General features: G+C 36.8%; 1 protein-coding gene across 2 annotated transcripts in view; it reads right to left on the reverse strand.

Moving 5' to 3' along the window:
- The window catches only part of KLHL7 (kelch like family member 7), a 62,301-nt gene that overhangs the window by 28,281 nt on the left and 17,150 nt on the right, over positions 1 to 16,870 (reverse strand). For both annotated transcript variants that reach the window (XR_001156172.3, XM_012773308.3), the window contains exons 3-6: positions 15,964 to 16,057; positions 15,582 to 15,706; positions 7,557 to 7,732; positions 4,812 to 4,986 (exon numbers count right to left, since the gene is read on the reverse strand). Coding sequence is in view for 1 of the 2 variants with exons in the window: in XM_012773308.3 (XP_012628762.1) it covers positions 4,812 to 4,986; positions 7,557 to 7,732; positions 15,582 to 15,706; positions 15,964 to 16,057 (570 nt within the window). In the remaining variant the exon portion in view is untranslated. The remainder of the gene's footprint in view (positions 1 to 4,811; positions 4,987 to 7,556; positions 7,733 to 15,581; positions 15,707 to 15,963; positions 16,058 to 16,870) is intronic.

Genomic DNA, 16,870 nt, shown 5'->3' on the forward strand with positions numbered 1-16,870 from the left:
CTCAAGCATCTAATCCCTACACTTGAATTTCTGCAATAATCCTGTTATCCTGTTTCACGTAAGAACTATTCTCAACAGCCATACCATGCACAAAGAAATAGGAGTAGCTCTCTACCCAATGAAAGTCTAAGGCAAGAAAAATAACACATGGTTTGGGAATGAAGGCATAACAAAAAACCTGATATTAACATGTATGACACCTAAAAGATGAAAGCCCTAAAGGCATTTTCTTGGTCCTGATTTTCTTTCATCTCTCTGCATTTAAAGTGATTAGTGGCCACCTATACTCTACCTTATTAACACCCTATCCACTCCTTGGTTTTCAAGGCACCAGCCTTTGGTTCAAGTAGCTCTGTGACTTTGTCTTTCCTGTTTGTCTTCTTCCATCCATTGAATGTTGGCATTTATAAGGATGTGTCTTTGACCCACACCTTCTTCTCTCTTTCCCTTAACAACCTTAACTGGGTTCAAACACTCCCTGTCTTTTTTTTTTAATTTCATTTTCATTTAACAAAAAATGTATTATAAACTGTTTTATGCTTTTGCCACTTAGGAAAAATTTCCATATTATATAATCATGAAAAAATTTTTTTAGTAAGTGTAGAGCATTTCAATGGATGGATAGATATATCATAATATTTTTCCAAACTGTAGATAATATTGGGTTACTTACCTAAAACCACATAATACTATTTAGTAGCTATGTGATAAATCTAAAGGAAATTTTACTTCCAAATTAAGGAACAAGTGATCTAGTAATTAGGACACTCAAACTTACTATGTCTCTGAGAAGAATATCTTAGGCAGGAGTGAAAGTGCTCATTTCTCTTTTATTTATTTCCTTAACTTGTGCCTGAAATCAGCTACACCTTAAGTGAATCATCCAGATGAGGTATCAAAAATAACTTAAGAGTTCATAGGTTTCACTACCTTCTATAAGAGGCTTTCTTGCTCATCACATATAAATTGAAATCTGTAATGCTGCCCCACTTCTAGATATGATGTTTAGTTTGATTAAAATCAATGGGAATTCAAGAGCCTGTGAGAGTTTGCAGAAGTATAACTTAGGCATATTATAGTCATTATATTACATATTTCATACCTGTTTAAATAACAATCTAAACTTCCGCTTATAGCAGAATGACAGATTAGACTTTCAGAAATATTCTCCTGCTGTAAAATAACTGTAAAGGTTGGGAAAGAATAAAAGAAGCATCTTTAAAAATGCATAGCTAAGATCCTAAGAGACAAGATGCTAAAAATGAAGATAAAATTAGACACCAGAATGGTAAGCATTAAGAGACCCTGGAGGCCAGGCAAGGTGGCTCACACCTGTAATCCTAGCACTCTGGGAGGCCGAGGTGGGCGGACTGCTCGAAGTCAGGAGTTCGAAACCAGCCTGAGCAAGAGCGAGACCCCATCTCTACTATAAATAGAAAGAAATGAATTGGCCAACTAATATATATAGAAAAAATTAGCCAGGCATGATGTCTCATGCCTATAGTCACAGCTACTCAGGAAGCTGAGGCAGTAGGATCGCTTGAGCCCAGGAGTTTGAGGTTGAGGTGAGCAAGGCTGACACCATGGCACTCTAGCCCAGGCAACAAAGCGAGACTCTGTCTCAAAAAAAAAAAAGAGAGACCCTTGAGCTATTCTGAAGGCATTTTATAATACTGAAAACTTAGAAATTATTTTTATCAGTTGTGTGAAGGGGAGAAGATAAGGTATTAGATAAGGAGTTGGAACTGAGATCTATGCCTAAAGCTAGATCACTTAGATTGGTGGTTATTCTTTAGTGAAAGTAAAGGCTAAGACAAAATAACTGCCTGATGGCAAAGAAAGAAACAGTAACTTGCCTGTTTCAACTTCAGGTCCAGGTGGAAGTCAAGTCTCCTCCTTTGAGAATTTATAATGACAGCCCTGCCCTCATGCAGGTTTGAGGTTTTAATTTACCCTGCCATAAGCCAAGGAAAACTCAAAGTAGTCCTGGGTTGTGCCCTACAGAACTTGGCAAAGCAAACACTACTCTCTTCATGAGGAGAACAGAGAAGACCTGCAGGAACACAACCTGGGCCTCCCAATATTTCTAAAGATTAAGATCAATCAAATAAATATAAGCACACAATCCAAACTTACAAAACACATAAGGAATTAAGCCACCAGGAATAAGTCAATAGAACCAATGAATAGCAGTATTTGGTCTTCAGAGACTTTAGATGTTGGCATTATCAAACACAAAACATAAAATAACTATATTTAGAGTGGTTAAAGAAAAAATTCAAAACATGAGCAAGGAAAAAAGACCATCAGCAATGACCAGACTAATAAATAAGAAATAAAAGGAAAAAGATGTAACTCACAATGGCAAAACAATAAAAATATCTAAAATAAATTTAAGAATGTGAAACTTATAGGAAGAAAATTACAAATTCCCCAGAGACATATGGCAATTTAAATGAAGCATAACAGTAATTAAAAGCAAAGTACTAATATGAAATAGAAGAGAAACTGATTGTGTGTTGTGTGTGTATACTCAGTGAACAGCATATTTGTTTCTTTTTCTTTCTTTTTTAATAAAGAACACAAATAGATATGTGGAAACTTGGTTTATCATGTTTCAAATCAGTGGGAAAAGATGAGTTACTCAATAATGGTATTGAGCCATCTTACCAGACATTTAGGAAAAAAAATTATTTCATACCAAATAGATTTCAGTAGGATATAAGGCTTAAGCGAGAGAGAGAGACAGAGAGAGAGAAGAACAAATCTATAAATGATAAATACACAAGAGGAAAATTTAGGTAATTAAAAATATCTTGGAATAGGGAAGAACTTTCCAACCACATCACTAAAGCTAGACATCATAAAGGAAAATACTGGTTCAGACTTAATATAAAAACAACATGAGATTGGACATGCCAATTTAAGATCATCTCAACGAACCAGGAAATGAGAAACACACACACACACACCCTACCTTTGATAATACTAATAGACCTGTAACTCCAAAACACAATAAACAGAGCTGGCAGATGGAGAATCTGTCAAACCTAAATGGCTGTGCTTTTCATTCTCACCAATGAAAATCAAGCAAAATTACTCTTCAGAATGCTGGATTGGCTCATAATTGGAGATACTAAGTATTCCAGAAGGTGTAGGTAGGGATGGAAACAGAATTCTAAAAAATTCTGAACAAATAGTTGAACTGCCAGGTCTCCTCCTCCTGCCACATAGTCAGGTACTCACTGTACTTTCACTACTTTAGGAGATAGGATTAGTCTTGGAGATACTGAACCAGAGATGTTCCAGACTCAGTGAACAGCACAGAGAAGGGTATAAGAGTAAACACATAGATTAAGCAAAAGTCTGTGTATCAAAATAACTCCTGACTCAGCTCACAAATACCTACACTCAGCTTATACTTCCCTGAGAAAATATCTACCAACATTTGGGGCTCCCCAATTTAAAAATTGACTGGCTACTCTGATTACGCTATATAGTTCAGCTCAAGAACTAAGAAGCCCACTCACATGTACAATCTATTAGTTTTGTAATAACTCTTACATGCTATGAAGCCAAATATTTAAGAAAAGCTTTCCACAGCAAAAACAGGAAAAGAAAACTCAAAGATAACATATAGAAAATATAGATAACAAAATAATAGCTGAAATAAAAGGATTGAAAAAATTCAAGGTTATGTCTCATAAGAGGACCAAGAGCCAAAGGTTAGACATTCAGTGGCTCAAAAATCACAATATTAACAACAGAGAATTGAGAAATTTATGGCTGAAAAGAGAATGCCCAACCAATATGACTTAAAAGGGGAAAAAAGCACATCAAGGTACATTACTGTAAACTTTCAAAATATCACAGATTAAAAAAAAAAGATTTTAAATGCTTACATGCTTACAGAGAGGAATAAAAAAAAAAGAAAAGGATCAGATTGGCATTAGACTTTTCAAAAGTAATACTGGAAGCTAGGAGATAATGGAGCAATGTCTTCAAATTCTAACTGATAATGATTTTCAACATAAGTCTATATCCAGTTTAACTATCCCTCAATGTTGTACAGTAAAATAAACATATGAGATTTGTCAAGTCACCAAATATTTAATGATTATATACACTATCAGGAAACTTTGAGAGGATATATTTGATCAAACAGTAAGAATTAAGATAGGGAAAAACCTGGGATCCAAGAAGAGAATGGATCTGACATAGGAGAGGGGTGATGGAGATGGAAGAAAGGAAGCCCCAGGAAAGAACTGTGCCCCAGGCCTAGAGAGCAAACATCCATACTGGAATAGGCACAACGAAGCGATGTTTCCAAGAAATAAAAGCAACAAATTGTTTAATTGTACAAGACAATTTTATTAAGTGACATTTTACAAAGTTTTGAAGGACCTAGACAGCCTATGAGTCAAGAAAATCAGAACAAATGAAAAAAATGACAATTTGTAGCTCCAGGCGAAAAAAGCTATTTAAGAAAGAAAATGAGATACTACTACACTACTAGGCTAAGTAAAATTAAAAAGGAAACACTAGAAAAGCAGCACATGAAAGCTATTGTATACAAAAGTAGAAAAAAGTAAGTAATTTTTACCTCCTCTTACATACTAATGAATACCTATATAATAAGGGCTGAGGCCAAGTCCCCTTCAGGTGTACAGTTGAGAAACCAAGGGATTAATTATCTAAAAGAGCAAAGTCTTGAATCTGGCTCCTGAATCGGATCTATTCTAAATACAGTTTTAAGCTCATAAGAAACTGACTACATTATCAGGTTATAAATGGATATTAAGGCAACTTACTTATCACCATCTTAAGGCACTCAGGATTGTCTTGAATAAGTGGTTCAGCTTGTACCGTTTTACTTAAGAAATTCTTTGATATAAGAGGAAACCTGACTTTAGCAAGGATATCAACCATAAATGGCTGGCGATTAGGTTCATCGTATTTCAACCACCTGACTGCAGCATCATAAACCTAAAGGGGAAAAACAGCATAGTAAAATTCTTAGATGGCAGAAACATTTCCAATTACCTATGTTTACTCTCACATTGAAGGGAGAGAACCTCATAAGGAGACAATCATATTCCCAATGTCTTATTCAGATATTTGCTTTCATCTCTGAACATTTGCCTGCACTTCAGAACAGTTTACATACTGTTCTACTGAGTGAGTCGTGTAGGTAATGTTTTTTTTTAGAATTGTTACTACATAATTTAATGATAGGGAAAATGCTGAATTTATGATTTTTTAAAACAAAATATAGCTTCCTTTTCAGAATAAGATATGATATACATTGTAATGAAAAAAATCTATTGGTCAACATAAGTTTCCTATATATCAATATATATAGGAAAACAGGTTAATTTCCTAAAAGGCTTTCCACCCCAGAAGATATGAAGGTCATCTGTGATTTTATTTCAATCTTATATTCTTATATTATTAATTGACAGACTTATCAGCTCTCTAGAAATGTTAAAAACAAAAATTTTAGTTTAAAAGCAAATTGCAGGATTTTTTGCATATAAATTGCATTTATATGAGAATTTCCTCCCAAATAATACTGTAGCATTCATTTAACTGCACTGAATAAGCCCAAGTTCATTAATATTTAATTTATAAATCATTAAACGCACTGAAAACAAATGATTTCAAATACACACATATCTACCACACTGACATGTTTGAGCTAAATGAATTAATTTTGGGATGGTGTTAATAAGGCCCAAGATCTGATCTCCCTGAGTTAATTTTTTGTGGGAATTGGTCTTTTTTAAAATAAACTTTTGGCCGGGTGCTGTGGCTCCCGCCTGAAATCCTAACACTCTAGGAGGCCAAGGCAGACAAATTGCTTGAGCTCAGGAGTTCGAGACCAGCCTGAGCAAGAGTGAGATCCCATCTCTACTAAAACTAGAAAGAAATTAGCCAAACAACTAAAAATAGAAAAATTAGCTGGGAATGGTGGCATGTGCCTGTAGTTCCAGCTACCCAGGAGGCTGAGGCAGGAGGATTGCTTGAGCCCAGGAGTTTGAGGTTGTTGTGAGCTAGGCTGACGCCACAGCACTCTAGCCCAGGCAAGAGAGCAAGACTCTGTCTCAAAAATAAATAAACAAACTTTTTATTTTAGAATAGTTTAAGATTTATAGAAAAGTTGCAGAGATACTGCAGAGTTCCCACATACCCGGCACCTGGTTGTTAAGGTGTTACATTAGTATGACACATTTGTCACAACTAATGAAGCCATATTGACACAATAACTAAAGTCTATACCTTTTTTGGTGGTGGGAGGGGAAATTCTTTAGTTTTTATCTAATGTTATTTTTTCATGATCCCATAAAGGACACTCGGTCAGGTATTTTGACGAATGTCCCTCAGTATTTTACTCATTAGACTGGAGTTACAGTTTTTTGGGAGGACAATCACAGAGGTGACATGCCAGTCTCACTACATCAAGTGTGCATGCCTTCAACATGATTCATCACTGATGTTAACCCTGACCACGTGTAGGTAGTGTCTGACAGGTTTCTCTAGTCTGAAGTTACTTCTTCTTTTTCCATACTGCATATAAGTCAGTTAGTTTTGATCACAGAACTGGGTTGGGTTTTTTGTTTCTTTTCTTTTCTTTTTTTGGTCTACTTAGGTCCTCCAGGTCCAAACCTGTTAAGTTGCAAATTGATACTCTGGGCCATGAAGAAAACAGGGGAAAAGAACATAGCTTAGTTCAAACTTTTTATAACAAAAGTAACTCAAAGCATATGATCTTATAATTCCTATATTAGTTTCCTATTACTGCTGTAACAACTTACCACAAATTTAGTGGCTTAAAATACAGAGAAGGATGTAGGGCTGAAAATAAAGTGAGTCTGCATATCAAAGTATTCCCCTACTCAGATCCCAAATGCCTGCCACCCAACTTACACCTCTGACAGTTTATCTGACAGTTCTGGAGGTCAGAGTCCAAAACCAGTCACAACAGGCTAAAATCCAGGTGTCTGCAAGGAGGCTCCACAGGAGAAACCATTTATTTGCCTTTCCAGCATCTAGTAGCTGTCTGCACTCCTTAGGTTTGTGGTGCCCTTCCACTTTCAAAGCCAGCAATGGTCAGTCAGGTCTTTCTCACATTGGAACCCTCTGACACTGCCTCCCATTTACCTCCTTCTTCCACATTTAAGGACCCTTATGATTACACTGGACCCACCTCATAATCTCATCTCAAGATCCTTAATCATATCTACAGAGTCCCATTTGTCACATAAGTTAACATATTCACAGATTTTGGGGATTAGGATGTGGGCATCTTTTGGGTAAACACTGTTGTGCCTACCATGGTACACAATGGTTATCTCTACCAAGTGGTCTCTCTCTCAAAGACCTTATAAGCACCCAGGACTTAACTTTTCCAATGAAACAGACTTTGGAATACTGTGTAAAAGAACAAATTCTCTCCTAACATGACTCTTTCCCTTATCATGTATCTAAACATGAGGCATAAGAAATCGATAAGGACATTTTTACTAAGAAAAATGTTGAGTAGTCAATTTAGTCACCTGATCTTCTGCTCTCACAGTCAGAGTGTCCTGGTTGAGAAGATGTGTCACTCGCTTGACATCAAGTTGTAGAAATTCATCAGTTTTGTAAACTTCAGTAAAATGCTGATGAATAAAGTCATCTGCAGTTGCTTTCAATTCAGGACAGTCCAGACACTCTGCTAGCACACTTATACCTAAACACAGGGAGAAAATAAAAGAACTGAAAATCATTTTTAGAACCAAGTATATACTAAAGATAAAGCATGACTTCAGGAAAATTACACTGAATGAATTTCAAATATCTGGATCCTTTTCTGTTCCACTGATTTGTCTATTCTTGTGCCAATACTATACTGTCTTATGAATGGCTGATTTTGATATTTTATAGAAGAAGCCCCCTTCAATGTTTTTTCAAATTTTTCTTAGCTACTATTAAATATTTTCTCTTGCAAATAATTGCATAAATAAGCTTATCGCATTCTACTTTTAAAAGTCCTGATGCGATTTTAATTAGAGCTGCAGTTAACTTTTGTATTATTTTGGGGATAGTTGACTTCTGCAACACAGAGGAACTTCATTTAAGAACATGACATATGGCCGGGCGCGGTGGCTCACGCTTGTAATCCTAGCACTCTGGGAGGCCGAGGCGGGCGGATTGCTCAAGGTCAGGAGTTCAAAACCAGCCTGAGCGAGACCCCGTCTCTACTATAAAAATAGAAAGAAATCAATTGGCCAACTAATATATATATATAAAATTAGCCGGGCATGGTGGCTCGTGCCTGTAGTCCCAGCAACTCAGGAGGCTGAGGCAGTAGGATTGCTTGAGCCCAGGAGTTTGAGGTTGCTGTGAGCTAGGCTGACGCCACGGCACTCACTCTAGCCTAGGCAAGAAAGCGAGACTCTGTCTCAAAAAAAAAAAAAAAAAAGAACATGACATATATCATGTTTATTTACTTGATTTATTCAGATATACATTTATTCATAGTATTTATTCAGATTTTTCATGATCTTCAATGTAAATACACAATTTTCTTCACCAAAATCCTATACATTTCCCATCTAGGCCTCTCCTATCTGTTTTATTTTTTGTTTTGAATGGAGTTTCCCCCAACTGATTACTTATGTTCTATATCAGGAGTCTGCAAAGTATGGTTCATGGGCCAAATCCAGCTCACAGCCTATTTTGTAGGGTCAGCAGCTAAAAAATGGTTTACATTTTTCAAGGGTTGTTTGGGAAAAAATAGGAAGGAGAGAAGAAAGGGAAGAGAAGGAGGACAGGAGAGAGAAATATGAGGAAGAAGAGACAAGGACCACATGTGGCCTACATATTTACTATCTCACCCTTTACAGAAAAAGCTTGCCAATCCCACTTCTATGTAAAGACACTAATTATTTTTGTATGTGATCTTGAGGCAGGCCTCTTTTCTAAGTTATAAGTTGAATTTTTTTCAGTTCATATTTCATTTTCCATGTTTCAAGTTTATGTTGTCTTTAGATAATGAGTTTTGATGCTTTCATATTTATACTATAATGGTTCTCATAACTGATGCCTGCTAACCAATTTGTCAGATTAGCTGGCATTTTCTACCTCCTTTGTAAAATGTACTCACCATCACATGCTGAATGCTCATGGTGAAAGGTCTGCTACATCTGTATACTCCTGATATTTTAACCAATTACTATTTCTATTTTAAGCATTTTATGTTCGTTTTTATGCCTTTATGTTTAACATCAGAAATTGGTACTGAAATGACCAAAGTGCCTTCAGAATCTGTTGCTATAATTTTAAGTATTCATTTTTCTCCTATAGCTTGTTAGCATAAATTGTTACTAGATTTCTCGACATTGAAATGATTATACCTTTGTGGCATTTTTTGAAGTAAATCCTACTTGATCACAAAGTATTATTTTTAATTAATAAACTTTATTTTTCAGAGCAATTTTAGGTTCACAGCAAAATTGAGGGGAAAGTACAGAGTCCCCATACATCTGCTGTTGCCACACACAGCCTCCCTCACTACCACCACCCCACACGAGAGGGGTATTCCTTTTTATAATACATCCATTGCTGGACTTAACTAGCTAATTTTTAAAAAGCATTTATAAAGATCAATGTTTCTAAATGAAAATAGCCTGAAGTTTTATGTGTATTTATACACTCACACACACACGTTCTTCATCCAATGTTGGCATTATGGTAATCCTACCTAGCAGAATAAGCTGGGAAGTTTTCTACTTTTCCTGTAGATTTAGAACAATTTAAATATAAGCATTAATCTAATCCTTGAAAGCTTGGTAGCATTAACCCATAAAGCCTTCAAAGTTGGAGCACTAACTAGGAACAGATCTTTACCTTTTCAACTGTTGGTGGTTATTGGCTTCAGGTTCTCTGCTTTTTAAGACAATTTTGGTCATTGTCTTTTGCTTTCATATCCACAGTTCTAATTCCTGATGTTCTTTGGTCTTTTCTTCTTGATCAGACTTGCTCAATTTGTGGCTACTTTATACTGTTCTTTGAAATAATTAGCTTTTGTTTTTCTAGACACGTCTACAGTCTATTAGTTTGATTCTTCTACCTCATTAATTCATGCTTTAAAGGATATTTTCTTCTACTTTCATCAGGTGTTTACAAAATTATTTTCCCCACCTTCCCCCCCCCCCCCCCCCCCCCGGAAACAGGGTCTCACTCTGTCATCTAGGCTTGAGTGCAGCCTCCAACTCCCAGGCTCAAGCGATCCTCCTGCCTCAGTCTCCTGAGTACCTGGTACTATAGGCATGTGCCATCACACCTGGCTCATTTTTTCTTTTTTCTTTTTTTTTTTTTTGTAGAGACGGGGTCTCACTGTGCTGCTCAGGATGGTCTTGAATTCCTGGGTTTAAGCGATCCTCCTGCCTCAGCCTCCCAAAGTGCTAGGATTATAGGCGAGAGCCACTATGCTCAGTCTTCCCTACCTCTTTGAGTAGAATACTTAAGTCAAGACAGAATAATAAATTCATTTATTTGGAAAACATTTTTTTTTTTTTTTTGAGACAGAGTTTCACTTTGTGCCCAGGCTAGAGTGAGTGCCGTGGCATCAGCCTAGCTCACAGCAACCTCAATCTCCTGGGCTCAAGTGATCCTACTGCCTTAGCCTCCTGAGTAGCTGGGGCTACAGGCATGCGCCACCATACTTGGCTAATTTTTTTTTGTATATATATTTTTAGTTGGTCAATTAATTTCTTTCTATTTTTAGTAGAGATGGGGTCTGGCTCAGGGTGGTTTCGAACTCCTGACCTCGAGCAATTCGCCCGCCTCGGCCTCCCAGGGTGCTAGGATTACAGGCGTGAGCCACCACACCCAGCCAATCTGGAAAACATTTGAAGACTATAAATTTTCTTCTAAGAAATACTTGGGTTACATTCCAAAGGTTTTAATTTATTGTGTGGTTATTGTCATATGTTTCTATATAGCATGTAAGTTCATGTTTAATACTTCTAAAAGTATTTTTCTAATTATTAATAATTCTTCAGTTAAATTTCCAAGTTTTCAGAATGGGGTGAGAGGAAACATCCATCTTTTCATAGTTAATTTCTAGTTTTGCTGCACTGTAATCAGAGGATGTGGCCTGTGTCTCTTCTCTTTTAGGTGCTCCAGATTTTCTACAGCTGGAGATCAGTATTTGCAAAACTCCAAGGGTATCTGAAAACAATTTGTGTTCTCTGATCACTGGGTAAAACATTCTGTGATATCTATCTAAACAAGTTTGTGTCATCCAAATCCTTATTCTTTTTCTAAGTCTGATTTTTCAGATTTCTAGGCAATTCTGTGAGTTACTCACAAGCCTTTCCATAAATTTCCTTTGTTTAAACCAGCAACATTCAGTTTATTTTGCTTGCAACTAAGAAATCTAACCAATACATCCTTATCTTGAACTCTTTACTTCTCATTTAGTTGTAGTGCTTCTTCCAATACTTTTCTCAGAAGGGACACAGGTGATTGATTATACATTGTTTCCTGGCAATATCCCAAATGATGATGCCTAGAAAAACAATTTTTTTTTCTCCCCTTATCATTTGCAAACCTGTGCTATTATCTTCTAACTTTAGGTTGCAGATAAAACAGATTAATGCCCATACTGATTATCTTTCTTTTCTAAGTAACCTGTTATATCAGTTATCTGTTGCTGCAAGATAACCCCCCAAATTTAGTAGCTCATAACAACAAAATTCTAGGGGTCAAGTTGTAGTTCTTCTGATCTGGGCTAGCTGGTTGTTGAGCTGGGGCTGGATGGTCTAGACTGGCTTCATCCACATATTTAACAGGTAGGATGGTTGATCTTAGGGACACCAGCTGGGACAGCTCATTTCTGCCCCAAATGACCTCTAGCCTTCTTTTCATGGCAGCAGAAGAGTTCCCAGCAGCAATGGAGGGCAAGTCCCAAAGCACAAGCATTTTTCAAGCCTCTGCTCACATCGCACTTGCTAATGCCCCACAGGCTAAAGCAAGTCACATGGCCACACCCAGATTACAAGGGAGGAAAACACCTCTTGATGGAAGGAGCTACAAAGTCACACCTCAAAGGAGTATACATATATGGATAGAAAGAATTTATGGTCATTTTTTTGTAATCTACCATTCTGCTTCTCTCTGAAAGCTTGTAAATTCTTTTTTTATATTGATTTTTTATTGTGGTAAAATACACATAACATAAAATTTACCATTAGTGACATTTACTACAATGACAATGTTGTACCATCATCACCACTATCTAGCTTCAAGACACTTTCATCATGCCAAATGTTAAGTTCTCTCTTGATCTTTGGAGGTGAAAAAGGATATATCTAACTACATTGATAAGGTCAGTACTCAGTATAACTTAGTCTGAAAGTTAGTTAAGCCCAGATAAGTCTATTATTATTTGATTTTTGCTTTTCCTCCATCTGTTTCCTTCCACATTAGTGTTCTTGCATCTTCTTCCCATGTCTTTCCTTTCATCTTCTCACTAATGGCTTCCTTTTCTTGGCATTTTTGTTTTGTATCATGAGGTAGCTTCCTCTGTTTGATCTTTAGTTTGATTTTTAGGAACATCCATTCTATTTTCAATTCAATTGAGTGTCAAAAACTGGAAAATCATGGGTTTATTCCCCTTAAAATACATTCTTTCTGTTTTTAAGTTCCCTTTCATTTCTTACATTAAATTTGCCTTACACGAACCATTCATTTTAGCTGTTTAGCTTGGTTTTCTATTCCTTAAACTACTGGGTTTCCTTTAACTTTTAATGTTCTTTGCCCAATTCCATTCACTGCCATGGGTTCCTTTAGCACTTGTGGAAGTCAGATAGTTGGAATCTTTTGGGCAAAAGAGAATTGATAGGTGGTTAAAGCTAAAACAGAAGTTCTCCAATCAGCTGGTAGTGAGAGCCAAGCAGGCAGAAACAGTTCCCCTGGTTACCAAGCTGTTATACAGTCTCAATTGGGTGGGCCACTGTCTATGTCCCAGGCTTAGCCAGAGAATCAGGCTCCTTTCTAGGTTGCAGGGCTATCCTTCCTCCCAGCTTTGGAAACAATGATGAAAGAAGGTAACCAGAGGTAAAACTACTAAATGGTCTTCTTGGAAGCCTATAAAGCCTAAGACACGCTTAGCACAAACTCACTCTAAATTTCACATTATGCTTTGCACCACCATATCTACTTCCCACCCATTTTAAAACCATTTTTTTTTTTTTTTTGAGACATAGTCTCGCCTTGTTGCCCAGGCTAGAGTGAGTGCCGTGGTGTCAGCCTAGATCACAGCAACCTCAAACTCCTGGGCTCAAGCAATCCTTCTGCCTCAGCCTCCCGAGCAGCTGGGACTACACGCATGCACCACCATGCCCAGCTAATTTTTTCTATATATATTAGTTGGCCAATTAATTTATTTCTATTTATAGTAGAGACGGGGTCTTGCTCTTGCTCTGGTTTCAAACTCCTGACTTTGAGCTATCCACCCACCTCGGCCTCCCAGAGTGCTAGGATTACAGGCATGAGCCACCGAGTCTGGCCTAAAACCATTTTTTCTGCATACTTGAATCACCCCAGTAGGGCATTTAAAGTGCTATGGAGGCAGGGAAACATACTTAAACCATCACCTTCTAAAAACCTCATTAAAGTAATTACCTTTTTATAATACATTGTGTGAGAATATTTATTTATGTAATGGGAATTAAGCTTAAATCTCAAGAATATAAATTTTACTGATAAATGGAGCCCCAAACTATGGCTCAGAGAGATGGAGGGACTCACAGCAGAGTGTTTCTGTTGCATACGTGGGATTAGAAATCGGTCTTTTGCTTCCCAATATAGGGATCTTTTCAATACATAGACCCATGGCTTCCTTTAAAAAATTCACCTGCATAGTTGTTTCTCCTCCTGCTCCATCTAGTTCAATTCCTTTTCTAGATATTAGACTAAGTCTCATTTTTATTCCCTTTATCTGGCTTTTACTGCCGCTGAAATTTATTCTGCTCCTTTCCCACTTGCCTTCCAAGATCTTTCTCTCTCTACTTTTAGTGCGGGTGTGTGCAGGAAGGAGTACTGAAGTGTCTAGAATGAGGGAAGCCTAGAAAAAAAGAGGGACAAAGGAGGCTTGGGAAAGTTCTCAAGCATCTCCAAGAGCCCTTTGCCCTAGCTTCTGCCTTCTTGTCACATCAGCACCCCTCATCTTTTCCTCTAAAACAAAAATCTAAGCATTGACTAGATTCTCCAGCCTCTTTTTATACTTTCTTTGATTCCACTTTTCTTTCCTCCCTGCTTTTCTAGCATTCCTACTCCAGCCCTCTTTCCTTTCTTTAATGCCTCTGGATCACACCCAGGGTAGGAAAATGTTATTACAGTAGTCCGCCCCTTATCCAGGATTTCACTTTCTGTGGTCTGAAAACATTAAATGGAAAACCCCAGAAATAAACAATTCATAAGTCTGAATGGCATGTTGTTCTGAATAGCATGATGAAATCTTGTGACATCCTGCTCCATCCAGCCCAGGACGTGAACCATCCCTTTGTCCAGTGTATCTACACTGTATATCCCACCTGCCCATTAGCCACTTAGTAGCCATCTTGGTTATCAGACAGTCTGTGCTGGTATTGCAGTGCTTGTGTTCAAATAACCCTTATTTTACTTAATCGTGGCCCTAAAGTACAAGAGTAGTGATGCTGGCATTTTGTTACAGTTGTTCTAATTTATTATTAGTTATAGTTGTTAACCTCTTACTGCGTCTAATTTATAAATACATATAGAAAAAAAATAGCATGAATAGGTTTTGGTAGTATCTGAGGATTCAGGCATCCACTGGGGTCTTAGAACAAATCCTGAAGGTAAGAGTGGACTACTGTACAAAGATCTGGATGTTCATTCATGTGCCACTAAAGTTCACCTCTTGGTGAAAAGCATATCAAATTCTAGAAAACTCTAATCAACTTTCTCTGCTTCTCCTATCATAAACTATAAAACACTTTATTGATAGCTTCAAAATGGAGTGCTCTAGCAGTCCTTCAATTAGTATCCTAGCTTATAATCTAGGATTTTTATGTTTTCTAGTATAAAACAGCATATCTGACAATATGGAGAGGCCGCATGGTACGGTAGCTAAGAATTAAATTACTTGAATTCTAATCCCAGTTCCTTCATACACTAGCTATGTGACCTCAGGCAAGTTACATACTTTTAGTTTCCTCATCTGTGACAGACCTTAGCATATCATTAACGCCTAAATGAAAGCAAATGTTCATATTTATGTTACCATATACCATAAAACTACCATGTGCACCATCCTTATTCCTTGTCCTAGATACATGAAAACTCATCATAAATTCCATTTTATATTTTAGAAAACGTTGATATAATACTTAATGAGCTTGTTGCTGTCCAGGTTAACATGCATCTAAGCTCCTCTTAAATTTTATGACTAGAAAGCATCTTGGAGGACAATGTCTTTAAGGTTAAATGAAGAAACGTATAATCACGTTTTTTTTGGTCTAAATACACATTGAGGATTTCTTTAAAAACAGAAATCTAATATTTCTTACCAAGACAATTTGAAGCATCAACTTGTTCTTTCAAAAAATCAACACACATTTTCTTCACAGGTTCAATCTGATACTGGTTTGCTGCATCTAACAAAGACTGAACATTGTTGCTATTCACGGAAATTCTGCAAATAAGTTAAAGTGAATATTAATTTCCCATTATTTTTTATTATTTAAATGGTATTACAGAATGTATTCTAGCCCCTGAAATTAAACAAAAAATTAAACTTGAGTTAATATGGCATAGGATCCTTAAACTCTTTCATTCTTGCAGTTTTTCCCTCTGAAGAGCATATAGCACACCAATTCGATACAACAATGCTTTGCCAAGGTAGATCCCAACATTACTTGTCTAAAACAAAAATGATCCTTCCTAACTCACCTAGCAGTATAAGCAAATTCCACAAGTTGTTCAATAATGTCAGGTTCAGCATCTTTGAGTTCTACTTCAAAAGACTTTGATTCAAGCATGTTAGCTAAAATGAAGAGAAGAAACATAAATGGCATCAGTACTACCACAAGTTTAACTAAGGAACCAGACCATTCCAGGCCATGTTAAATATGGAGAATAATAAGATAGGTCTCTCTGAAAGGAAATACCCCAGCAAACCCAACATTATCATAATAAATGCAAATTAGTTTTCCACACTTGATATATGCCTTAATCTAAGAAAATAATGAATTCATATACTTAAAAAAATAAAAGCCCAAATAAACAGATATAAAACTAGATTTAGTTTTTCCCCAACTCCTAAAATTTAAGCACTCTTTTAAATCACAAGCAAAATAACTCTGATGTAGTTGAAACAAACCCACGAGTACTTAAAATAATTTAAGCACTCTTAAATCAATACAAGCAAAATGACTCTGATGTAGACAAAAATGTCTCCTATGCAAACAATTACCATGTTTCCTGAAAACAAGACAGTGTCTTATATTTATTTTTCCTCAAGAAGACATCCTAGGGCTTATTTTCAGGGGATGTGTTATTTTTTTTTTAAGTATGGTACAACAATCTACATTTATTCAAATATAGTTAAGTCGCCTTCTTCTGGAACTTCATAACTCTCCAAACCCCGAATTCCATCCTGAATTTCTTGAGACTCTTATTTCCTTTAGAACCACTGGCCCCAGTCTCTCATGTGGAGCAATAGAGCTCTCATTAAATGAGCAGGGCTGGCTTATCTATCAGAGATCCAGTGAGCAATGGGTCCAATTTGCACAGTGGAGCAGAAATGATCCCTCTGGGCTCAGTAGGAGACTGCTTGCTGAAGCTTTTCCCCATCCCC

The sequence above is a fragment of the Microcebus murinus genome, chromosome 9, assembly GCF_040939455.1.
Source record: "Microcebus murinus isolate Inina chromosome 9, M.murinus_Inina_mat1.0, whole genome shotgun sequence".
Taxonomy (NCBI): domain Eukaryota; kingdom Metazoa; phylum Chordata; class Mammalia; order Primates; family Cheirogaleidae; genus Microcebus; species Microcebus murinus.